The sequence below is a fragment of the Seriola aureovittata genome, chromosome 1 (genome assembly GCF_021018895.1).
Source record: "Seriola aureovittata isolate HTS-2021-v1 ecotype China chromosome 1, ASM2101889v1, whole genome shotgun sequence".
NCBI classification, from domain to species: Eukaryota; Metazoa; Chordata; class Actinopteri; order Carangiformes; family Carangidae; genus Seriola; species Seriola aureovittata.
Genome location: NC_079364.1, coordinates 12,622,385 through 12,648,761, shown reverse-complemented (window position 1 = coordinate 12,648,761; position 26,377 = coordinate 12,622,385). Strand labels below are relative to the sequence as shown.

The 26,377-nt window shown below is 39.9% G+C and overlaps 2 protein-coding genes across 3 annotated transcripts; one reads left to right on the top strand and one right to left on the bottom strand.

Moving 5' to 3' along the window:
- Positions 1-556: 556 nt before the first annotated feature.
- On the bottom strand, positions 557-15,253 carry dync1li2 (dynein, cytoplasmic 1, light intermediate chain 2). 2 transcript variants are annotated; one of them, XM_056403016.1, is made up of 13 exons: positions 15,097-15,253; positions 14,159-14,232; positions 13,522-13,638; positions 13,166-13,396; positions 9,017-9,180; positions 7,420-7,513; positions 7,082-7,217; positions 6,703-6,814; positions 6,514-6,573; positions 5,934-5,978; positions 5,682-5,799; positions 4,984-5,112; positions 557-4,075 (listed from the first exon to the last, which is right to left on the bottom strand). In XM_056403016.1, the coding sequence occupies exons 1-13, from the start codon at positions 15,180-15,182 to the stop codon at positions 3,963-3,965; spliced, it is 1,479 nt and encodes a 492-aa protein (XP_056258991.1). In that variant the 5' UTR covers positions 15,183-15,253; the 3' UTR covers positions 557-3,962. The 2 variants fall into 2 exon arrangements, with proteins under 2 accessions (XP_056258991.1, XP_056259079.1); XM_056403104.1 differs by having other exon boundaries at positions 557-4,070.
- A 4,393-nt stretch (positions 15,254-19,646) lies between these two features.
- si:dkey-56m19.5 (calphotin) lies at positions 19,647-24,846 on the top strand. Its single transcript, XM_056402887.1, has 2 exons — positions 19,647-19,857; positions 22,347-24,846. Exon 2 carries the CDS (start codon positions 22,355-22,357, stop codon positions 24,239-24,241), a length of 1,887 nt encoding a protein of 628 aa, XP_056258862.1. The 5' UTR covers positions 19,647-19,857; positions 22,347-22,354; the 3' UTR covers positions 24,242-24,846.
- Positions 24,847-26,377: the final 1,531 nt, after the last annotated feature.

Genomic DNA, 26,377 nt, shown 5'->3' with positions numbered 1-26,377 from the left:
CTGACACCTGAATGTTGCATCCAAACGGCTATTATCCTTTAATGAAGCGGTGCGGTTTTGTGCTTATGATGCCTGTGAATTTTCAGTAATTTCCGTGAGTCCTTAAAGTGAGCCTTCGGGGATCTACAAAGATTAAAGATTCTTTAAATATGCAGATTTACCCTTACACAATTTTTCACTAAGCCTCAGCCAGCAAAATGTGTACTGCTGCAAAATGGTATGTCTTCCACATGGGGACTTTGGGGTAGAAGGATGGACAGAGGCAGTAACCGTGTTTAGAGATTACAGGATTCAGGCAGTTTAAAAATGAATGGATTAAAAACAGACTAAACAAAGTTCAGTTGAACAAGTTTAGATTTGAGAAATCTTTGTGTTTAGGACTTAAATCAGACACAAAGTATTGAGTTTATAGATATCAGTTATTATTAATTAGTGATAACCAATCCTAATAATAAGTAATGTTAAGTAAAATGTCAAGTTCTGAAAACACTGCTTTGTCGATAAATGAAATGTCAATAGACACTGTATAAATAGACACAAAAATATGAAAGCCAACTAAAGTTTGGATTCTTGGTTTTATTGAAGCCAGGGGTGATAAACATTTTCCTTATCTTTGTCGGCATAAGAAGCTAGAATCCACATGGCAGCTTAGAGGCTACAGAATTGTGTTAAAGTCATACAATCAAACTTCTGAATTAATTCAGGACACAAAAATGCAGCCAGCCATGTGCTTACAATGTCTTGATTTCCTGAATACAAAAGGACTGGAAGCAGAAGCTCATAGTCTCATATAGATGTAGACTGTCAATAGTGGTCGAAGGCAATTCAGTTAGGATGTGAGGAGACAGTTGCTTTCAACTGACGTTTGAGTACAAAAGTTACAACATCGGGGTCAATATTCAATCGTGGGAGCAACATCCAATCTTTATAAAGAGCAAGTGCAACTTTGAAACTAAGCAGCATGAGAGCACTTCATTCCACTCAGCTAAATGCCAAATTTAACAAGTGTGGCAATGTTTCATTAAGATAAATTAGTTTAGTCTTTTAGGATGACATTTCCAAGTTCTTTTGAACAGAAAGTATCAATGGGCAAAACCATATTTAAAAACTGAAACCAAAACATGCCTAAGTAGGATGTAAACACAAACAAGGGGATGTTTCATGGGCAAAAAGGACAATTTGGTTTATCTACTTCAAGATGCCCCAAAAAAACATCCCTGGCAAAAGTGTAATAACAGTGATTTCTAAAGGATTCATATTAAATTTACAATATCACCAGCAGAAGGGAATTATTCCATAGTTAACCACCGAGGGCACCTTCCATAACTTAAGCAGCAAATGCAGATAAAGAATGCAGTTTTACTGTGTAGGTTAACTTCTAAGTTCATTACTAAATGTTCTAAAAAGGCAAGGCAAAAAGAAAAATATGCATTCTGTATCTTTAACCGTAGCAACAGGGAATTGATACAAGTGTCCAAGGAAAAGTGCTTAATTCAACATGTGGCGGTACTGCACCTGGCTGTTCTTAAATTGTGCTTCATTCACTTCGGCAACAGACCCTCAGGTGCACATTCCACGCAGTCACCAAAAAATAAGGAGAAATAAGGAAAAAAATACAAAAAATTAGAGCTTCATTTTGATCAAAAGTAAATCCCAAACAGTTGTGTAGCATCATTTTGACAACAAATCAAATCATGCATAGACTTGTGCACCAATATGGTCTTGTGGTTATTCCCTTACAGAGTAAATGTTTAAGAAAGATGATGTTAAACCCTAATTAAATTGCATTTGTAGACCAGTTTAGAGAATTTTCCATAATCTACCAGAACACAATTACAGTGTTTGTTTTTTTTACTCCTGAAATCCCAGATATGGTTGAGTAGAGTAAGGCATTTCTACCATTTGGATAGGGTGTTATTCAAAAACAGAGTTTATAGGCAGGTCTGAAATGTGGAATGCAAGGGCTCCATGCAAAAGAGGGACAGAAAATGGCCACTGGTTAATCTTATGGATGACTACCAACTATAAAAGCAGAAAAGAGTTACTAATATGCATCTTTGGTTCCATGTTCCAATTCACTCCAGTTTTCCTTTTTTGCTATTGTTATTTGAATAGCAAATAGCTGCTCACTTCACACCATTAATTCTGTGAAAGCTACTCATGTACACTATCCATAGGATTAAGTAGGGCCCTGCATACAGATTTAAGAATGATAATGTACACATTATTAATTTTGATTAGATTATGGTGTCATGAAACCATAAACATTACATCATGTGTGATATGGTACAGTATAATGGTTTTAATTTAAAAAAAAAAAATTGAAAAGAAATTACATAAGACAATTAAGCAACCCCTTAAGGACACAAATATTAATTAGAAGCATTCCTGTGAAGGCAGGGTGCCCAGTGTGACAAACTGTTAGCTGTACATTGAAGGCAAAGGTTGTCATTTTAAATGGGCACTGAAAGAGACTGAACAAAAAGACCTGACTAGACAAACAGGTTTCCTACAGGGATGTGTTTCTACAGCTACTTCATGTAGAAACTGGGAATGTTTTAACTGACATGCAAAGTAAAGTGTGAATAAAACATGTGAAACCAGAGGAGGACAGTGCTGTCAAACACTGAAGGATACGATATTTCATTTTGTTCAAACCACAGCAAATCATTGTTATGTGTTTTGGCTGCAAAGTAAGTGGTTTCAACCATAGTTAAGTGTTCATCTGGGGGACCAAAAAGTTCCATCACGTGGTTTCTTCTCAGCATCAGCAACCTTTACAGTTTGCATGAAGGCATTCAATCTATTGCTCTATTGAACACTATCAACTAGGCCACTGAAATCTTTTGTCTGAAAAATAACAGAGACCACAGGCTTGTTGTACATTAACAAAAATGTAAAACAAATAAATTATTTGGATGACAAGAAATGGACAAAAACCTTTTTAACCGATGGTGCTACAGTGCCTTTCCTCTTATGTAGACAAGCACCTCTACTATGACACAAACAGCTAACTGTGCGAGGCACTTAGGAGTTATAGTAGGAAAGATGCTGCCCAACCCCCTCCCCAAATATACACACCTGTAGCTAAAGAAGTGATTCTGTTGCAACCTCTACGCCTCTCAAATCCCAACCAGTCTCATTTAGTCAAAGAAGCTATTTTCAGAATTTGGACAGAATTGCATTTTATACAAAATCAAAGTTAACCTGAATAGATTTTTTTGTTTTTATATTTACAGGATCCTTCGAGATGACTAGGGCAAATGATATGATATGCTGTCAGCTATCTGGACTTGCCATATTAGTGTCATGACGTCAGTGGCATTTTAACATGTTATGCGATACAGATCATTGTTTCCTTAAACCGATAAATGGTGCACAAAACAAAATAAAAAGGAGGAACTTTGTATAAATACATCAGTATCATATCCAACATTTTTTACATACTACATATTTTTGCACGTATTTATTTTTCAGTGAATATATTTAAAGTTTAAATACCTTTCCAATTGCAACCAAATTCCTTCCATCAGATAAGCTAAACCAGAGGCCACAGGAACAGTATATTTCCCCTCTTTAAACCCATGAGGAGAGGGTGTTTTACCCCAGAAGCTGGGGGGCCTGCAGCCCAGCGCATCTGGCTGGCTGCCAGGGAGTGTGCACACATTTCCATAAACTGACATCCCTCACAAAATAACATTTACAGTGGAAGAGAGGACAGAAATAAAGCCAAGCCTTCAGCACTTATCATCTCATTAACACCTCCATCTCTGTCATCTCTCTCTTCCCATCTCACCAGAACACCAAAATATCTGATAGCATCTGAAACTTGTTTTGGTGAAACCACTGTGTGTGCTGACTGATATAAACATTGGGAATTTGGTCAATTTTTTATGCTCACATGTACATGTATTTTTTCCAGAGTATTAACGCAGTGGACGATGCAGCTGTTTTTGTTGCCTTCACGCTTCGTTCTCTGTCGGCGGTGGTATGTTGTTAGCTGAAACCATGGAGTCTTGTTTGCGAGTCATCCTGTCCAGCTCAGCCTGGACATCAGTCAAACCCGGCTTCTGCCCTTGGAAAAAAGAGGAGACAAAGCCCAAAAGTAATCTCCTGTAGCTTCTGTGCGTGTTCATAAATAAGAGTTTTCTAAGGCCAGCAAGCAGATAGATGGGGGTTGGATGGTGATGTGGTCCCATGCTGGAGATTGGCGGCTTGCTGCCACAGTTAACACACATGCAAAACTAATCATCAGACAAAGGGATCATGTAGTCATGCATTATCCTTTCAGCTGGATCTCATAGAGATGTTAACACTGCTCAGCACTGGAACAAAAAGTACATGTCAGTGGTCTCAGACAGAGAGATGAGTTATGCAATGATTCCCTCAACATTTAACTGGGTACATTCAGCTATTTCACAAACAGTATTTGACTTTGTTATATTTGCCTAATATAACAAAGTTAAAAAAAAAAAAGTGCTGGAGCTGAAAAGAACTGTTGACATGCAAAACAGCTGAGGTTAAGCAACAATAACACGTAAATTAGTTTAGCAAGAGAGCAGTTGGGTATGACTTGGAGTGAGTGACATTAGTTTCATGGGGACACTCATGGTTGGAGGTTTGGTACATACAGGTCTGTCGCAAGTGTCCTCAGATGACAGAAGTTCAGACAAAGAGAACAACTTTTCTTTTTCTCGTGTTTTAACCTTCTTTTTCAGGCTGTAGAGATAAAACTCCAGAAAGGAAAATGGTCCACAGCCTCTATCAACAAAAGGCCCTGTTTCTAACTCTTCTTGTCATAAGAGTGCATGCAGTCCATGCACTGACATGGATCTAAATGCACAGGATGCTATAGTCAACAACAAAGATTTATAACTGTTTTGATTAAAGGACAAATGCTAACCTGTAAGTAAGAAGGTTTGATCACAGCGAAAACAGGCTCGCTATTTTCAGAGGTGAGAGCGCTGGAATAAGAGATTGTACCTGTTTTCTTGGCAGACCCTTGCACTCCAGCTCCAACTGCTCCAGTTCCAGGGCTCCCTGGGGCTCCAGTCTTTTTACTCAACAGACTGTTGAAGAAGTTAGCCAGCACTCCCTCATTGGCAGCCCCCGCTGTAGGAGAAACATGGCACTTTGGTATAAATGAAATGAAATGTGCACCACCCTAAAATGACAAGTTTGTCTAAGAGGGCCTTACAATCTATACAGCATAAGATACCCTGATAGGGGGAAAATGTGTTGATAAAGATGATGCAAGCACAGAGAATTCTATTAAATCTATTAATTTGGTTTTTAGGGTCAAATGCAACAGACCCCTACTGCACACAATAATGGAGAGAAGGTCAAAATTTCCACTTAAGGCTGGCCAGCTCAGGAGGTGTACAGATATCTATTATGTGAGTTATATTACTTGTTACCACTTGGGGGCAGTATTGCAGCACTTCAGGAGAAAGGTGTTCACATTACAGCCAAAAGATCAAAGATGAATGGTATCGACTACGATCAAAGCAGTTTTTTTTCAAGGGGTCCAAACATTTGTTTCAATAAATGTGGATGATGAAAAACTCTTGAAATTGGTAGAAAGGAAAGCGCTACCCTCTGAGACAGGGGAGCACTGGAGTGCAAAGTGTCATTCTCAATAACCACATATGAAAATAAATTAGCAGTTATAGAGCTCCTACCTTTCATGTTAGGGTCAGGCTTTTTGACAGCAGACATTGGTGAGCCACTGGTCACGGTGGGTTGGCCAGCACGACCCGCAGGTCTGGGAGACCCAGAAGCTGGCCGTCCTGGAGACTCCTGCAACACAGAAACCAGAGCAAGAATGTGACCACAGGCAAATCACTTGGTTTATCTATACAAATGGAAAATGATATACTTCAGAGAAATAGGAATAAATCAAACCATTACTAAGACTCAGTTAAGACACTTACTGTTGCCCCTCTTGTTGGTGTGGCTGGCTGCTTCGCTAACAAAGACTGGAAAGAAAAGAAGGTGGTTGGCTAATTTAGAATTTTTTGGAAATCCAATTTCATACACACATATTTACACCTTTTATCTAATTTTGAAAATCTGCACATGTATGTAAGATAGGAACCGACCTTTCCCATTAACTCCTGCTCAAACTTTAATTTAAATGTCCTTAAAATAAAAGGGCAGTCAATGCATTTAAACATAGAGAAGCTGAAGCCTCAATTGAGTGTTTTTTTTAACTGCCTTCCTGGTTTATTTGTCCACAAAACAGGAAGAGAGACCATGTTACTTGTCATGTGGAAGTTTCAGAAGTTTCCCAGCACTTGAGTACAGCATACACATTTGTTTTATAGTGAAAATACCAGTTTAGGATAAACAGCTAACTAACTGTTAACTACATTTTAGTCAAATCTGCAGTTTTGAGACATCTTACAACTTTATTTTATCATGCTACCAATAATATTCATACCATTAGTAAACTATCATCTCAATCTCACTGACTAGAGACAGAAATCATGAAATATGCAGAATGAAACATACCTGTTGCTTCATCAGGAATACCTGCTCCTCCTCTGCACTTATCTCTTTGTCATGAACCAGCTAGAAAAAAGAGGAGTGCAGGGTATCAATGGCAAAACGCTCTGAAGTACTTTTTGCTGCACGTGGATATTGAATTGGCAGTTTGGGTTGTAGTGTCAATTTTTATTTGTAGTATTTGCATTGCTGTACCTTCCGTAATGGAGGCTTTGTGACAAAATCTTCAAATGGATCTTCGGGTCTGACTGTTGTGAAGTTTTCATGCAAAATCCCAATTTTCTTCTCATTATCCCATCCAGATGGACTGAAATATAGGTGGAAAAAGTTCAATTACACTGAGTACGATGATATAAATTCTGTTGTAGATAATTATGTGTAGTATTCCCTCTGAATAAAAATGAGAATTCACTTTTTGGTACGTGAAAAAAAATTGAAAGAAAGATGACAAGGGTACATTGTTTGGCAGCAATATTACCTAAATGTTCCAATTATTATAGTCGGTAATATATGATGAAAAAACAAATAAACTGTAGTAAACTAAATAACCTAGTGCACCTCTAGCTTCACTTACATGAACACTGCATCCTTCTCCACCACTAAGGCAGGTGTGGTGAACTGGAAGTCATACATCTTATGTACTATATATTTGTAAAGCAGATCCATGTTCTTCTCCTCTTTGACTGAAGTATAGATCAGGCCAGCTCCATCTGTTTAGTTCAGTCAAGGCAGTAATTCTTGGGAGTAAGGACATAGATGGTAAACTGATTGACTGATTAATGATAATCAATCAAATACCATGGCCATACATAAATAAACCTATGTATGGCCCATTTCTGTTTGAACAATTAATGTTATAAATTTAATGACCATTGTGATAGAATTACAGACATTAATGCATTAAAAGGATACACTGTAAGCAAAATCGCCTGATGTGGGACTGGATGAAATCAAAGTGCTCCTCTCTGTAGTCATGCTCCTTCTCTAGTACGCTGACTGCATCACACTGAAGAATAAAACATTGAGAGAGGGAGAGAGAGATCAATATTTTATGACAATAAAATGTCAGCATTCAAATATATATGAACAAGGCAACACTGTCTCTCTGCCTCTTAAGCCCATTGATTCTAGTCCGAACAAATACATTTTTTTCCGAGCCATACCTAAAACTCTGTCAGTCTACACTGACTGAGAGAGGCAGGTGCAATGTACATCAATACACTCCCATTCCAGGCCTTTTGTTGTGTTGTTTTTTTCTCTGAAGAAACTAGTAAAATGTTATTTTCATAAGAAGTCACATAACATCACCAACATTTTACAGACCAGTTGTTATGGTGTTGTTTTTGAGATTAGTCTAGTGAACATACAGCTGGTGCTGAGGACATTGAGGTAGGAGCTTGTGTGAACTGGAAGAGTGGACACTTCCACAACACTGTCATCGGTGTCATGTTGCAGCTTCCATGATTAATCATGACAGAAGGGATGTGGTTCAAACAAAGACCGACAGGAACAGTTTTACAATCATGTCAAAAGATTTCTCTTTTTTCATATCTGTCGCTAAGACAGCACGATAAAGCAAATAATGCTCTTGAATGCTGACGACTTCTGCAAAGCCCAGTGCTCTGACAAGAGCTAGACAAAGGCACCAAAGATGAAAAAAGGCACATTCACCATTTTCTAGTTACAGCAAGCATGTGAAGCTCTGCTGATTTCTACACTGTTTTTTACCACTAGTTTTTGCCTGGAGGGTCAGCAAGCAAGTATAAAGGCAGCTTTTTATTAGAGGATACTGCCTCACAAAGCACAACATAAAAGTAAAAACAAACGTATCAGCAGGGAATGGATAGACTCTACATAGGGTCTGAGCATCAATGTGATTATCATGGGGCAATTCAAGAACCCTTCAGATGTAAACAGCAGTAAAGGCAGCTGTCAGGGCGTTAAACAAGGCTTTCAGTGCTTTTTCATCTCAGGCAACTCAGGGCTAAGTAGAGAGACGTACCTACAGATTAGAATGGCTGTTAAAAAGTTAAAAAAGCAGAGTAAGGGGACTTTAGTGCAGCTATGGACAATAACCTCAAATGGCCTGAAAGAGGTTCTGGAAAACCATTTAGCAACTAAGGAGAGGGTGGCAGGGTGTGTCTAATGATCTTCTCCTAAGATAAGTACCCTTTGATTTTTCTGAGGGTACTGTTGAAGTAAGAGTATTTTGAGGAACTCCTAAACCCAGTGGACACACCCTCTGAACAGAAAGCAATGCCTCATTGGGGGAAATAAATAGAATTCTAAAAACAAAACTGTAGAGGCTGCATGTGCGAAAAATGGGAAATGGCACTTTAAGTGATGAGAAACGCATGGTTAATAAATCTACTGCTTTATGACAACTGCCATAAGATAAGGAGTTGTACTGCATTGATATTGTTGTACTGCATAGCCATACCCAACTGTCCTACCTGAGACACAAGTACCTCTGAAAAGTTTTGAAAGATTGTTAAAAGGAATTATTTACCTTTGTGCAAACTATTAGCACTGGAATGCCCAGGTTGTATGTGAGTGTGTTCTCCCCAAGTGGTAGCACAACAGCCTCGTCTTCCCCAGCTGTTGGGGCCCGTCTCTGTGGGGAGGATTGAGTGGCATCCTCCGGTTCTGTGTACTCTTGGAACGCTTTCACCACTAGTAGAAAAACAAAGGGAGTATAAAATATGAATTCAGACCATCAGTGAATATACAATACAGATTCAGATGAGCCCCAAGAGTTCCAGTGTCTTTATCTAGCTGATCATGTTTAGTGTCACACTTGCAACAAAACAAAAAAATTCTGGCACTTTTGAATGTTCTACATTATGAGTCATTCCAACATGCATTTAACAGGGGTGTGGTGATAAGGTAACACAATAGCACCCTCAGCATACAATAGACCAGTTATATAAAGTATCAAATAAGAACATTAAGCTAACCAAGGTGCACATCATCTTGGTGGTACCTTTGGTAAAGCTATGGAGCTTCTTGTAGCCTCGGCAACACCCTGATGCAGAACTATGAATCTGGTATAGCGCATTGTTAATTGCTGTGCTCAAACTTTGTTAAATGCACATACTACAAATCATAACTGTTATTGATCCTGTATTATTTCAGTATCATTGGAAGAAATTGTGTTCATCACACTAAATTTTCACTGTTGCATAATAGGCCTTGGGTAAAACGTAGAAAAGATAAATACATGGCATCTCGCACTTTCCTGTTGTGCTGCCCTAGCTGTCCAGACAGTTACAAAGCTGTGGTGGGAGATGGTGGTGGTGGTGGGGGGTTATATGCAGGAAGCTTTGGCCTACTTCCTCAGGAGCTTCGGGAATGCAGTTGGGGACAGCCCACAAAGCCAGATAGACTCACAGCTTTGAGCCAACTCCTTTACTTTCAGACATGGGATTTAGTATATGGCGCGAGAACTGGTGTTACAAGCAATCTAAAAGTTAACCCTTCTTGGACACAGGATTACACAAATCCAGTGCATATGCACAAATATGTACACTTGGGAAAAGGGATTGGAATTTAAGATGCTGATTTAACCCTAACAACAGGAAGATTTGTGAAAGTCTCTGGCCTTTTTTCCCCCCATTGCTGAGGTTTATATAGAGAGGACATCTAAACCTAAATTCACAAACACACTTTCATTTAATCTTTTCCAGCACAGAGACTAAGCTACATAGGGGGTCTGCTGGGCCAAGACAATGGCACACAACTATGAGATTTATTAGTGAAAACACAGACAAGAGATCTATTAAGAAATACAAAATTTTCTTGAGTATTTTTTAGATGTTGTAAATATGCGTTAAGAATTTCCTAAAAGTGACTACTTGCAAAAAAAAAACTTAAACACTATATACCCTGTCATCCATTTATCATACCCTGTGTCCACCACAATGGTGTGTGAGGAAGCAGTTGAAGGACAGTGGATTATGCTAAAGGAAAGGTTTCAGTAGCTTGTGTGGAGGTTTTGATACTTTGTTTTTGCTGTGAAAACATCAATCTCTGTGATTTCAAGTCTACAGTTTGTGAGCACTTGATACCAAATATTATAATATATTATATAATATTTTGGGTGGAGTTTAAATACATAGTGAAAGTGACAAGGACGGACAGACTTTGCCCTACTAAGAACTATCTATGTGCACAAACAAAGGTGAGGTCAAAATACATTGGTACACCTAGCCGAGGACGGCTCAGCCTTCTATAAATTAAATATACTGGACTTAAATGACTCAAACTGTACATCAAAGATTATATCTTTTTAAAATCACAAAAGAATAGACTTGTACTAATCATTGAGATCTTTACTATGTGAATTCATTTCAAGATGTCAGTAAAAGCCATAGCTCATGTTTAGCTAGGAATAAATGCAACTTTTCTGGCCAACAAAATTTCAAATACGCAAGTCTCACTGGGTATTGTAATACAAACCCAGCTTTTACATCAGTCTTTAATTGTTTACTACTTAATGCTGCTGGCTCATGGTTAAAACATTTTTTGAGCTGTCTCGTTACTTGCTTCCTTCAAATGAAACAGACCGAGAGACCAAAACAAAACACCCAAGATGTTTGCCTACCCACCATTCCTAAATACTGTAGCTAAAAAAAAAGAAAATCCCTTTTTTGTCACTACTACAGATGTGAAATATATTTTTCATTTCAACATGTGGTCCAGGCAGCAATAGGTTGATCCTGTAATTTGACTTGAGACTCAGCAACCAGCCTGCTTCAGTTACAGCACAGCAGGAGTCAGAACGTCCGGCCTACTGACTGTTTTCAGACTCACTCAGTTTACGTCCCTACTTTTCCCTGACGCTGCTGTTGGAGGGGAGGGAACCATGATGCAAGACGCCTGCAAGACTCGCTGGACAAAAGCCTCTCGCGCACACTGCCAGACTGTCTGTCAGCCTGCCTCTCTCACTCACACACACTCACTCATATCCACAAGTATGTAATCTGACTAGGTCTCGCCAATGTGCTACTGACATCACATGATCCCCACTGATATGCTGGAAGATGCTTTCTGTCTTAGCTGAGCTGGAAATCTGACCATGTCAGTGGGTGGAGTCAAAATGTTTGGCCAAAAAGGAAAGTAGGAGGGACCCTAGAGAATTCTGACAAACAGTTAAGCCTCAAAAATTTAACAAATTGTGAGGACTCGAGAAAAAAAAAAAACTTCTACATGACAGACAACTGCAAATTTACAACTTTAATGAATGCTTAAGCCAACATCTACTAAGTACACAGTATAATGTATAAATTCCACGCAGTATTTATAACGCTCTGCATAAATCAATTTCAAACTATGCTTAACTAACACAGCAACTTGAACTCAAACAAGCCAGTAAAGCAAGTTGAAAATGTGGACCCATTCAAAGTCATTATATATAAGTGTTTGTAATTAACAATGCGCTTTAGTCATCACTTGGCTACCAGCTTCCCTTTTCTTTTTCACACGTTTCCCAGCACACTAGTCTACTTGTTAGCACTTGTCACTGCATTAGCATGTTACATGTTGAAAACATTTCTAGACCTGTTCTGTCAAATTCATCTACAATCATTAAACAATTTGACTTTTTTGTGATAAGTCATTTCAGACTTCTAAGAGCAACAGCAGCAAGCAAACCTTGGAGGCATTCAAGAACCTTCTGTAAAACCCTGCAAGCCGAACTAACGTGTCTGAAAAGCAACAACCTTACCAAACACAAAGAACTGTTCATAAATGAGAGATGACCAATTCTAAAATTAACAGGAGAACAGAATCTGAGTGCATCACACTCATTGATTTGCAGATCTTGCCTCCAGCCAGAACACACAGCTGAGGATCATGGGCCTCTCTGATGATGACCTAGAAACATCCATGACAATGTGTAATGCTGTACAGTGCTTTGCCTTCACTACACAGTAACTAATCTCTCCTTTTTCCCAGCAGCCAGTGAGCAAGAAGTCTGGTGCTTATTATGTAAGACTACCATTACTTCCACCATGGGATGCTTCAGGCACTTTTTCTGAGTGCTGTTCCTTCTCTCTTCTGAGATATATAATTCAACAAAACTTATGCATGTCATATTTTCAGTTAGGCCTCAGATTTGTTCAAGCTGAGACATAAAATGATCATCATTACAAATCACTGCCTGATATGATATCAAACTTAACCAACAATCTGCTTTAACAAAGCAAACACCCATTTGGATGCAAGCTAGTCACTGCCATTCATAGCATTTTAACATGCGGTTACGACTTTATCGATCAAATTCAGTTCAGTCTTCAGTCTTATTATTTCCATGTTCATTTTACAATTGCCAAATGTTTAAACAGGAAACAGGCTAGATACATGATAAAAAGTTACTAATTAGAGGAATGTGGAGGCTCTATTGGATAGTATAATAAAATCAGAGATTGTTACAATAAACCAGACGTCTAAAAAATTGCCACATGGTTTTCAATGTACAGCTAGGTGCAACAGAAAAAAATCCTACAAGCTAATACCATCCAAGGAACTAAACTTTCAAAATAAAGCCTTGTGTTAATCATCAGTGGACTCATTACTGACTAGATACTGAATTGTTTTATTTCAATACCATATATATATGCAAGACACATATAGGTAGATAACGTCAACTATTACTTACTTTTCTGCTCCATTTCTCTCCTGTCCTCAGGAGGGATCTTGAGCTTGTCCACATGGCCACGAAGCACACTTGCCCACTTCTGTAGTGACTCCATAATGGTCCAGGGCCGTGACATGTCCGCAACAAACACAGCTAGACAGTCAGGTAGTGACTGAGCTGAGACAGCAAACTTAAGTAGGCCTTTGTGGTATACATCCCCATCCAGTATCCAAACATTACAGCGAGTAAGGTCTGAAAAGGATTAGCAAAATACTAGTTAAATACAAGCAACAAGATTATTGTTTTTAACTGTTGTTATTTTGTAGAGGCTACAGCTGTAAAATAACCACAGAAAAAAGTACAGGAGGTAAACTCACCATCTCTGTCCTCATCATGGACATTTAAGTACAGATACTCCAGTCCCCTCCCTTTCTTGTTGTGATCAGTTCCTTGAAGTTTGGACATAAGTGACGTTTTTCCTGATCCATCCTCACCTGCAAAATATTTTATTCATCAGCTGTGTTAGAATTTATTGTTATTAGTAGCAATAGTATTACTGATAAAGGCATACTATTGTTGATACTTTTGAATTATAATGAATACGATGTGCAAATGTACCAATAAATCATCACTTCATCTTACTAACTATAAACAAAAATCATATCTAGACTTAACAAATGCAATAATTACACTATACTCTCATAGCTGTCAGAGGCTACAGTGTCTTACATAAATCGTCCGAGGCCAAGGCTTTTTTGGAAGGCCCACACAAATAAATATGACTTCACCCAAGAAGATCTGTCTGTATTTTTATGTTTATTATGTCCTCTATTCAAAAGTCAGGCTAGTAAATGTGCAGAATGTTTGAAATGTCAGAAAGGTTTTACTGTGCAATCACTAGCTTTTGTGAATTCATTATCATTTTGCAGTTTGCAGGCCCTCCACTCCCATCAGGAAGCACTGCAAAGCTTGCAGAAGCCCAGACATTCACACATATGACTTAAAAATACTCACCAAATACCAGGATATTTTTTCCCGATGGCAACTTTGAACTTGATCTAGTTGAAACGTCACTCAGTATTGAGGTCCTATAAGAAATAACAAAACATATATTGAGAAAAACAGGTAGACAGAGGAGGTATAGCCGTTAGACTGGTGGCCAAGTGGCATATTGACAGCTCTCCAGCTCATGACATAGATTACTACCATAACAGTAACTGGTCAGCTAGAGTAACATAACAATTATTTGTAATGTTAGTATTATATTAGCGAGGATTATTCCACTTTCAGTTACTCGGTAATGTCTCCACTAAAACATAAAATGAAATTGACAGGAAATGATAAGTCATCTCCACTGACCGGTACGTTAAACATAAGTATTTAAAACTAGCTTAGGATCTGAATCCATGAAATCTGACAAGCTGAAGCCACATTACAGTACGATCCATAATGATAAGCACTGACTAAAGCATCCATTACCTTTATTCATACTTCACATTGTCACTTAGTTCGCTAGTCGCTTTAGGTGTTAGCTTGTTAACGTTTAGGTTAATGTTCCTGTTAGCTTGTTGTATCTGCATAACGGAGCTAACAAGTATTTAGCTCGTGTCTTGACATGAAGTGTCAAAGCGTCCGATACCATGAATGGCCCTCTCAAACTACACCCGTAAATCCAATAACGCTCTTGTATTAGTAAAACTCCCTATTGGACAGTCTTGGTTAACTGCAATGTAGCTAATCAGCAGTAGACCAGTTAGCTGACGTTAGCAGAGGTGCTAACAGAAGTAACGTTAGCACTGACCGCCAGCTTCAGTTAGTGCTAATGTTACTGCTAGCCGGGCCGGTGTTTGATTGGGATCAACCGGCAGTGACAAAGCAGAACCGTAGCGGCTGTGCTCTTCCACGAAAGGCCTCGGCAAGATTGAAGTCGTTTAAAGAATATGACAACTTGCCAAAGGTTTTGTCCTTCTTCCTCTTCGTTGTTATTCTCGCCGGCCCCGGCTGCGCCCGGGAGCTGTTTCTCCAGAACGGGAGCCATCTTCTCTTTCTACAACCACAAAGGCAAGGCCCTGCTGCTTGGGCACCACTAGCACCGCCTTCACCAAAGTGGCCAAGGGTATGTTACATTCATTGACCGTGACGCCCCGCCGGAACCCAGGGTACACCTCAGCATATTGAGTTCTTTAATAATTATTACAAGGAAATAATTGGTTTTGGACAACATGTTATTGTAAAAACTACATATATACAAAAGGGTTTATAAAAGGTCGACTATATTTGTGGTTCAAACATGGTTTCAAACAATCAAATAGTACTTCTGGCATAATGCCAATAAATGATGTCATAGCAGGTTTCTTTCTTTTACCAGCTGATGGAGAACACTGTGTGATATCAACAAATACCGTATGACCAGAAGTTCAACATGCTTGAGAGAGGATGTTTGACTAAACCAAGTGCATAAACAGGTCTCTGTCCTGTGTAATTGAGTATGGATTTGACACGAGTCTTGTCAATTTCAGCCAATTTATTCAAGTGCCGTTTTGAGCTTGATAATAGCACAAATTTGACCACAACTTATTCTGCTCATTCTCACCACATGCAGGGGAAAGCAAGAAAGAGGAGTTTAATGGTTGCCCTGCAGTCTAATAAACACATACTTTCAAGGTATCCATAGATACAGTTGAACACACACGTCACTGATTCAAAAACTACTTTCTATCAATGGATGTTGACCAAGAATGATTTGAGAAGTATCACAGGCATTGTACACACTTTGGTTTATTGTCCTTGGGAAACAATGAACCTCTTTTTTTGGCTTATGGACAGAATTATGATACACTTAACACTTATGGCCATGACATGACAATACATCTGGCAGCAAAAACACAGACACACATTTGACTTGCCAGTGACTCACAGTACAACTAAATAAGCTTATCTGTCTTAAGTTGTGATAAATAGTTCTAACATTAATGAAATTCAATCAGGAAATCAATCTGAAAACCATTGGATGTGATAAATGAAGCACATAAGAAACAGAAGATTGATATATTGGGATAAAAGTGAATATTACAGATTTTCTGGTTATGATAGGGTTCAGGCATAAAAAGCTGAAATTGTAAATCAAACTTCTAGTAACCATGTATTTTTTGTTTTTGAATTATTTTTTGTCTTGTCATGTATGACTGCCACTAATGTTGTAAGAAAGAGTCTCCAGTAGATGGTGCTATTCATACCTCGCTGAAAACAGAATGGGCAGAAATCTTTCCTTATCCATTTAAACAGATCAACCTATAGGTGTTTAAGTCAGGAAAGTCATTTTGAAAAGGAGCATAATTTATAATATCAAAAACTCCTGTCTTTAAAGGACAGATGTGAAAATAATATATGGTGATACCAGGACGTAATGAGGCCTTTTTCACTGCAGACAGTTTGATATGTCACAACAGGAAAACCACTGATAATACCTGCGTTCCATTTAGGTCAACTCATTGCAGGGCCCTGCTATTGTGCATAAATTCGTTTGAATGGACATTGAAAACGAACTATTATGTAAACTATCACACGTGTATGAAATATCATAAGAATGTGTTTGTACTGAAGTGAGGTGAACTTTATCTAACCATTCGGAGACAGAGTTTCAAGCTAGTTCTCTATCATTTTACCTGTGCATCTGAGTTGGTGTGCAGGTGTCACTCTTATCATACTACTATTACATTACTGACATTTTCAGTTGGTGAGAAAGTATAGTATGCATTTGAATGAATAAAGCATGTTGTTGGGCTGTCAACATACAAGTTTCAATGTCATATTTCATATCTTTTTGACACACCCTGTTTAGTCTATAGCTGCAGAAACAGGACTGACTTTGTTTCAGGTAGGCCATTTCACACATTGTTTGAGAGTTTTGTGGTTTTCACTGAAATATGGGTAATTGGCTCAAATTTCTGAAGTGAATGTTAAATATCAAGCTTAAACTTTTTGTATAAAATCTAATTCTTGTCAGTTCATGAACGTATCCATGAAATATATTAACCTGCCCAGGCTCTACTCTTCCTCTCACTGGGAATTCTACACAGTCCCAGGAGTTTGACAGATTACTGAGCACACTCACTTTTGCGGTGACCTATTGGCCCGTCGCATGTTGAAGCACCGAACACCTGTTTCTGTATTTCTCCATCTCTTCAGTCTATTTGCGTCAGAGCTGCAGACAAATGAGTTTTGGACATTAAAATGATGATAACTGGGGGATTTTCCAAGGCCTCCACACATGTCAGTGAGTCCTCTGTCTTATGTGGAGCAGAGTGGTTGGCTGAGATGGTGGTTATACTCCTGGGAATCCATTCCAGAGCTTTTGCATCATGTGAAACTCAGCCTTTTCTGCCCCTTTGTCACTCTTTAGCTGTGCTGCCAGCAGGAGAAACAAACAAGATTGGTTTTAATTTTCTTGTTTACTTTAAATAGATAACATTAGATCGTAGCGCATTTGTACAATTCAAGATGTAAGTCTGTTTAACAAGAACAACAAAATAACAGAGTTGTTTCCTGTGTCACAGTTCTTTTTTTTCCCCCTCTAAACATCCTGTAAGACTCTTGTCTGGGGTTTTTTTTTTCCTGTGATGATACACATTGAAAAATCAGGAATATTTCTTTTCAACAGATATATCTCACAAATAAACACTGTGACTATATATTTTCATAAAACATGAAAATGTAGTTATTGTTACATCTACAGGATCTATAAAGTGTATCGTTATTATTTTAATACCCAACAAGGCTCCTCCAGACAATGTGTTGTGCTATCAGCTCCTGTAACAGGAGAGGGCACTGTCTCCTAGATAATAGGCCTACTGTCTGTCAGCTGTTAATGCCATAAAACATGGGTCATAAATGAGTTTATTCAAAGATTCATATATGGGAAGAACACTAGAGGGGGAAAAGAAAAGAAAAGAAAAGAAAAGAAAAGAAAAGAAAAGAAAAGAAAAACCTAACCCTAAACTACCAAAGCCATTGGGATATCCAACACAGAATATATTATGCAAATCCTGTCTAAGTTTAAGATCTGTTTTGTAAAATGAAAAGATATAACGACAGAAAGCATCATATATATTTCCAAAGATATATTTATTACATGCACTTTGACAAATGTCTTGCTCCAATGCCGCCTTAGTGTATACATATGGATATTGGCCTAGAACAGGACAAAAATAACCTGTTTGGCTGCTTTTCAAGCCCATTTGTGATTAAATACCGGGTTGGTGGGTTTTGAGTGATGTAATCAGATCGTCAGTCCAGTCAGTTGTGTGAGCTCTAATGTCTTCCTTCCAGTTTCAATCTGAAAAACTGTAAAGAGAAATGTATTTGTGTGAATGGTCAGGGAAACACCCACTCTCGCCTTTCTTTTCACAGATGAGTGGAAACAAGTGGCCTGCCACTGGAAAAGATATACTAGGAAAATGATACTCGCAGTTTAAATGAGATTGCAGAGGGTGAATCAATGTATCATTACTTCATATGTCTTCTAAATGAATGTTCATATTGTTGGAGAAATGTATTCGTAGTTATGCAGCACCTACACTACATTTGATAGTCATTTTGATTTTTCAGATACTTTGACCTAGCAGTGTGTCAGTGTTGCTTGGTTCAAACTGTTGGTGGAGACAACATGTTCACCTGAAAGGGTCAGTTGTTGAATTTCATTAAGTCTCACCCAGACGAACCTTGTCCCATTAACACATAGAAGACAAATAGCAAAGAGTTGCAAAGCATCAGAATACTTGGCAATGGGTTTGGTCCTTCTAACCTAAAATTAGTTTAAAGACAGGACTGGGATAGCATATGAATACTTTAGACAACCTGTTCCTGTATATGTTTGCAATGTCACATGAGTAAGATGACTTAACTCCACAGTCCAAAGACCGGCATGCCTGTTTACTTGAGAATAAATCCCACTTTCACATCATGTAGATTTAAATTGGCACTTTTAAACCAAATCAGATCATTTTGCTTCATAATTTACCCAGAAACACTTTAAACTTATTTCACTTATTTTAATGATGTCACAGTTTATCTGTGTAGTTTCTATTTACAGTTAGGGATGAGCATTGCTTACAAACAGCAGAAGGAAAAACCTTCTAGGAATCGTTTTAAGTTGCTATGGACAGTAGTGTGTGTGTGTGTGTGTGTGTGTGTGTGTGTGTGTGTGTGTGTGTGATGCTCAAGTGGTTTTACTGACAAAACGCCTCTATGCATAATTTATATTAAAGTCATACTCTTGTAAGGGGGTGGGGGGCTCTGACGTGATTTCCTACAGCAATACTTTATTTTCCTGGTAAAGAAGAGCTGCAGGAGAAAGGGTCATTTAATAAAGTGAAAATAATCGCCAGTCCGTTCATAATCACCCATAGCCCCCCAGATGTATTCATCCAACAGAGAAATGTGCACTGGGGTGGGTGTGTACGGGAGAGGAGGGGTTAAAGATTGGGAGGGTATAGATTGCAGACGGAGCAGTAGTGAGGTAGGCTGGACTGTGATAGCGACAGATGTCTAGAAAACTGCGAGGGGCACTCCTCAGTTACAACACAGTCCCAGACTGCACCTCGGAGAGCAGGGGCGGAATCTGCAGCTGTCACTCCTAAGGTTTACCTCCATTATCACATCCAGCCGGAGCCTGGAGAAGAAGAAGCTCAACTGATCACTCTCTAGAAATACAGGTCAGTTACATCAGAGCAATTTTTTTTAAATTTTAATGTATTATTTTTTAAGTTGAAACACGTTCAGGATAAAAAGAAAGAAAGAAAGAAAGAAAGAAAGAAAGAAAGAAAGAAAGAAAGAAAGAAAGAAAGAAAAGTGAGTGAGTAAGAAGAAGAAAAAAGATTCCTTAGAGCTGCAGCTCACCTATTGTTCTCTATCTCACTCCTTCCCTTTCTCCTAATATGCAAATGTAAAGCTACATTTCAAGGATGACATTATACAGACAGGATTCTTTATTTTCTCCTTCTCAGCGGTTGAATTGGATGTAGCTTTGTGCTTCTTCCACCAAGCACCAGCGTTGGGTTTTAAGCAGACCAGGCGATTAAAAATCATTCCGGAATAAAGAAAGCGCGAAACAAAGTTATGAAGTTGTGGCACTATGTAGATGAATAATGTATTAACACGTTATTGCTGTGAATTTCTTTTTCTTTCACGTGGCCGGGTGAGTATAGCTGCGACATTTTCAAATGCTCGTGAACAAAAAGGGCAGAGCAGCTGAGACAGGCAGCGGTGGGTGGGTTGAAATGGGGGATGGAGACCCCTCTACAGCTTTTATCAGTCAAATGTTCATGGCCGGTGTATAGTGCAGGATAATTAGCCTGTGTGATAGCCTATAGTCTACTATAGTACATCTTGGCATCAGTGTAACTTAGCGAGACCCAATACTTTTGTCAGTGAGAAGCTGCTGGTGAGGAATCACCATCCTTTGTTACCGGCCGGCACATGCTGCCATACCTATGCGCGTCTCCTTTATCTCTCTAATACGAGCATAAAGCTTGGTGTCGACTGTACATTTGACTTTGGTATTTTGTTAAAAAAATGTTTTGACACATTGTAAGTACAAATCCACTGCGATTAGATCTCAAAATAGGAGGTTTTTTCTTCAAATTGTAAATTTTGCTTTGTCTGATTTAGAGGCCGGAGACATCAAGTGGGGTTTGGCAAAAAAAATGGCCAAATAAGAAACCAACCACACACAAACAAAATTAGTTATAGTATGATTAGTTAGAAGTAGCAAAAGGCAGAATTAGAGTGGTGTTACTGAAAAAGCAGACACGATTACTTTTTCTTTTTTTTAACAAACGGATATTAGACTGTAAATCGGTGTAATGGTTACGCAGCCAATCTCAACCTGATGTGTGGCGCATCCTCTCTTGATTGCTCCATTGCAGCACTATGGACAGTTCCCGGATTGTTCGTACCTGCACCCACATGCTATCCCGCAGGGTAACTACCCTCCTTGTGGCATTTTGGGCAAAAAAAGAATAAATAAAACAAACCATGTTGCATAATATTTCTAGCTTCCATTGGAATAGCATCTGTCAAACCAAAATAGGCTACTCAAATGAGCAGAGCGTGGCATTTAAATAATATCAAGCTATTATCTATTATCTGTACAGAATCAAGGCCTCTGTTTTGCATGATATTCAAACAGGCTGATATGTTCTGGGTCAGCTGAAACAGTCACTGAAGGAAAGTTGAACTTCCAGTTCTCTATTCTGTCACTGAGGGGAAGTTGGATTCTGTGGCAATCTTCCTCTACAGAAACAACCGTGCTGTGACATGAACACAATTGCATGTCTGTAGTACACATTTGCTCCATTCACAGAATGTGTCAGTTTGATTATTGAGCACTGATATGCGATCTATACCGAAGATGCAGCCTTGTAACTTAGATATTAAATGTGAATGTAACTTCAGGCTCTGGATTGTCTCAGCGTGTCTTGTGGGACTCACTACACTACCTACTTTGTAGCTTGACACACTGAGACAGGAATCGTTGTGCATCTACATCATAGATGCACAACCCAGAGCTGTGGGTTCATTTGGCACTAAGCCTTACCAGACATTCCTGAAAGGTTAGAGAGTCTGATCTCAATAAGGTTCCCATGCATTTACATTTGTTTTCTAGCCAAACTGTGTTTGGCAGAGAGCAGTTTCCAAATTGAACTTCACTTCCAGAGAATAGACTTCTCTCCATTCTCCTTTCTGACAAAAAAACTCTTTTACATTTGAAGGATCTAAGTCGTATCCATGCTGCACTTGTTTTGTACTTTGTATTTCAACCAGAAGACAGGACCCTTTTAGATGAGACAGTATTGAGGGATTTTCATTACCCCCCAAAAAAAACCCCCAAAGTAAACATGCGCATTTATAAATCAGGAGTATCACCTCCAAACATGGCTAAGATAGTGTTTCAGTGGTCAGCACTGCTGCTGGGTTTGAAGCCGGTTTTGTCCCACAGACCAGACACACTGGTCAGGAATGAAAGGAATGAATGTGTTTGTCTGACTATGTCTTAAAGAGATATTGCATTTTTTCTTGATATTGCATTTATTTCTAGAACAATGTTTAAACATTTTTAAACATTGATGATACAAGAGACAGGGCAAAATAAACAGTGTCTTATTTCTCATATTAAATGACACCTTCACCCATTTGTTTCTAGGAGACATCATGGGAGGCAAACTGAGCAGGAAGAGGAAGGGATATGATGTGAGCGACCCCAAAGAGACAAAGGGTGAGACTGCAGCTGCTGGTGCAGAGGAGTTTGCTAAAGTGGAGGATGGAGCCCCACCCACAGAGGCTCAGTTGACAGCTGAGGCTGACAATGTGGTAAAGGAAGCTGCAGGGTCAGCTGTGGCAGCAGTAACTAAAGCTGTAGAAGCCCCAGAGGAGCCCAAATCTGCACCTCCAGAAGAACCAGCTTCAGCAGCAGACGAAGCAGCTCCAGTCGCAAAAGAACCGACTGCAGCAGCAGCAGAGGAAGCAGCTCCAGTAGTAGAAGAACCAGCTGCAGCAGCAGATGAAGCAGCTCCAGTTGCAAAAGAACCAGCTGCAGCAGCAGCAGCAGCAGCAGAGGAAGCAGTTCCAGTTGTAGAAGAACCAGCTGCAGCAGCAGCAGAGGAAGCAGCTCCAGTTGTAGAAGAACCAGCTGCAGCAGCAGATGAAGCAGCTCCAGTTGTAGAAGAACCAGCTGCAGCAGCAGCAGAGGAAGCAGCTCCAGTTGTAGAAGAACCAGTTGTAGTAGCAAAGGAATCTGCTCCAGCAGCAGAGGAACCAATCACAGCAGCAGAGGAAGCAGCTCCGGTTGTAGAAGAACCAGTTGTAGTGGCAGAGGAATCTGCTCCAGCAGCAGAGGAACCAGCTCAAGCAGCAGAGGAGCTGCTTGTTCCAGTAGTACAGGAGCAAGTCTCAGTAGAGCTCCCAGAGGCTAAAGCAGCAGCAGCAGAGGAACTTTCTGCTCCAGCATCAGAACCTGTGCAAAGTGAGGCTGACCCAGAGCCTACAGCTGCACCCGAAGAGCTACCTGTAGCGGAACCTGCTGCAGCTGTGGAATCTGTACCAGAACCAGAGGTTGTTCCAGTCATCACAAAGGAAGCACCTGAGGACCAAGAACCAGAGCCCATCCCAGAGACTGTTACTGAGCCTGAAGCAACTGTCGTGGAGACAGTGGTCCCTGCTGCTATCCCTGAACCCGAGCCAGTGGCTGAACCAGCTGTACAAGCAGTGTTGGAGAAAGCCCCAGAACCAGAGCAAACCCTCGAGCCAGAACCAGAGCCAGAGCGAGTACCAGAGGTAGAGCAGAAACCAGAGCCAGAGTCAGTGGAAGCATCTGAGCCAGAACCTGAACCAGTGCAAACCCCAGTGCCAGTGCTAGAACAATCACCAGAGCCAGAACCAGAGAAAGTACAAGAGCCAGAGCCAAAACAAGAGGCTGATGCAGGGGAACCAGCAGCAGTGGAACAAGTAGAAGAAGTTGAGCCAGAACCAGTCATACCCACATCTGACATTCCTGAACCTGAGACTGTGGAAGCAGAAGCACTTGAGGTCTTGGAGACTGCAACAGAGGAGGTCCCCAGTGAACATCAACGTGAACAGGAGGAACCTGTTGCAACCGAAGCCTCCAGCACTGAGACGGCAGCTAAGCCAGAAGCACCAGAACCCGTCCCTGAGATTGTCATCTCAGAGTCTGTATCTGCCAGCGAAATTACTGCTGAGTCTGAAGTGGAAGCTGAGGCCACTGCGGAAGAGGTGCCTTGCCAAGGGCCCGAGGTCAAAAGCAAGATGGAGAATGGAGATTTAGAGTGCGATTCTCGCACAAAGGATGTGGCGGAAGTAGATGCACTTCCAGCTGTGAATGGAGAGTGCACAGATCCTACCGCCACACACACAGAGGAATGTGTTAACGGTAGTGAAATGCCAGAGGAGACGCCTATCAAGGAGCAGAGTGACTTTGAACTGAAAAAGGATGTGAACCTGAGTGGGGATGCCCAGGAAGTTCCCGATGCAGTCTCCGACGTGGTTGAAGGTCTCGGCACCGAGGTCACCCAGGCGGTCTGAAAAGAAGCCATCTTTCAAATCAACGTGAAGTCAGTTTAATCCTCAGATGGTGCGAGAAAGCCATCAAGGTATCACAAACACAGCTAGGCTTTCTGAAATGCTGTAACCACTGCAATGTCTCTTGTGGTAACTCAGGCAAAAGGATGTTTTCTTTTGAGTAACCAAAAATGAAACGCAACCACTTGAGGATAGAATGAAGGAGAGAAAGAGACAAAGAGAGATAGGCAGAGAGAGAGAGAGCAAGATAGCAAGTGAGATGGAAGTGCAAAGGGAGACTTGAGTTTAAAATCTGTTGGGTGCAGACAGACAGTCAAACATGACAGCAGAGCAAAAAATACTGGACGGTAAATATGATATTAATGAATGAAATGAATAAATCTGTCTTTGTGTGTGACCCCAATGAATATTACAAAGTGGTTTATTGGAACAGCATTCATCATTAGTATATTATCTGATTTAGAATTTCATATATCCTTTCTATTACTATAAGCAGAGACGTGACTGAAATGTTTTGGCCTTTTATAATAATGGAACCTGTGAGGACTGTTAATTTTAAATGAATTGATTGTTCGGAATAGAGAATAAAAACAGATTGTTATAGCCTATACAGTTATCTTCTTTTCTTTTCATGCATTCTCTCAGCACCAAGTGTGTCACAATTATCTGAGGCACAGGGTTACTATAAGACTTATTGTACTTTGCACTAAGTTTTGCATCAGACTTTCTGATCAATGAACCAGTCAGTGAATCTTAGCTGATTTTCAAATTATAAAGTCCACAAAATACTTATAGTTTTGCTATTATATAGTTGCAAGAGAAGCCAGAGCAACGTTAGAACTTCAAGGTCCTGTTAATTTCAAACCACATGTTGACATCCACTGTCACAGACTGCTCATATTAGCTTTAGTGGGTCAGAGTTTGGCTGATTATTCACATCTACAAAGAGCAATGTCCTTTGGGTCACCGTCCAGATCACAAATGCTTTTGGTAGGTGGAACATGGCTGGCTACTGTATGCAGCCTGAATGTCATGACCGGGCGAAGAAAAGGAGAAATCAGTTTTCTGATGTAATCTCCCTCAGCCCCTTTCTCTCTCACATCACCATGCCTATTGCGGAGACTCCGTGCCATAGCAGCACCCCTTGCCAACATTTCACAGATCTATACCGGCAAGGGGAGCTAAAAGAGAGGGGGGAGGGGCAGGAATGCTTGCAATAGGCAAAGAGGAGGAAGAGGGGGTAGGGGAAGGATGATCTGGAATGAAAGCAAATGTTATGATGCTGCACAGAGGAAAAGAAGATGTCAAAGATGTACTCTCTTTTGGCAACAGGCTATTTTGAGGCTATTTCACAGATTGAAATTCGGCAAGCATTTGGGATGAGTAGAGCTGGATGGTAGTTGGCATGCATAAACATGTTTTGACACCTATCTGATGCCTTCTTGTAGAATGCTGCCACGCCTTCTGCTCACACTAATGTCAGAGACTACAGGGTCTTTGTCGTGCAGGTGCTAAAGCACACGCGTTAACAAGAGGGAGTAAAATTATATTGTGTTCTGTGCATGTGTGTATGCACATAGACAGTGGGGAGATGTGTGTATGTGTGTGAGGTGGACGGGTTAGCATTTGTAGAGTATGGTCATCCAACCTTGAAATAACGGCTGGACCATGGGTCACATCATGAGAGCAGATCTGATAGTGATAACAGAAACCTCCCACAGTAGTAGCTCCATAATGGGCCCATCCACATACCAGCTCTCTCTGGTTTCTTAAAAAAAATACCCCAGCACTGCACATTTATTAAAGGAATGTTGTGGAGAGGGTTTGGGGGCCAGCAGGATGAACTTACTGGCAAGTTTTTCTTCTTTATTTGCCAAACAGTTTAGTCGAAATACTGCGGTTCGCTGCCGCAGGTTGCCTGTTCGGAAACAATTTTATAGCAAAATTAATGGGTTAGTGCAACATCAGTTTTGCAGAGATAATATCTACATTTTTTCAAGAAACTGAGACATCACATAATGCTTTATAAAGTGTTTCCTCAAACCATTTCATATCAAAAGTATGATGTCAGTTTATATGACCTTCATTATCTGACAACAACATTTGTGCTGTATTGGTTTAAACATTCAAACATATAAC

Bases quoted from the DNA above. Each gene is read 5' to 3' on its own strand.
- dync1li2 (XM_056403016.1), bottom strand. From the start codon at position 15,182: ATGGCTCCCGTTCTGGAGAAACAGCTCCCGGGCGCAGCCGGGGCCGGC. The intron at 9,181-13,165 runs GTAAGTAATAGT...TTTTTCTACTAG, and splicing joins GAGAGAAATGGAGCAGAAAA to TGGTGAAAGCGTTCCAAGAG. The intron at 7,218-7,419 runs GTATCCTTTTAA...TGAACTAAACAG, and splicing joins CAGGCGATTTTGCTTACAGT to ATGGAGCTGGCCTGATCTAT.
- si:dkey-56m19.5 (XM_056402887.1), top strand. From the start codon at position 22,355: ATGGGAGGCAAACTGAGCAGGAAGAGGAAGGGATATGATGTGAGCGAC.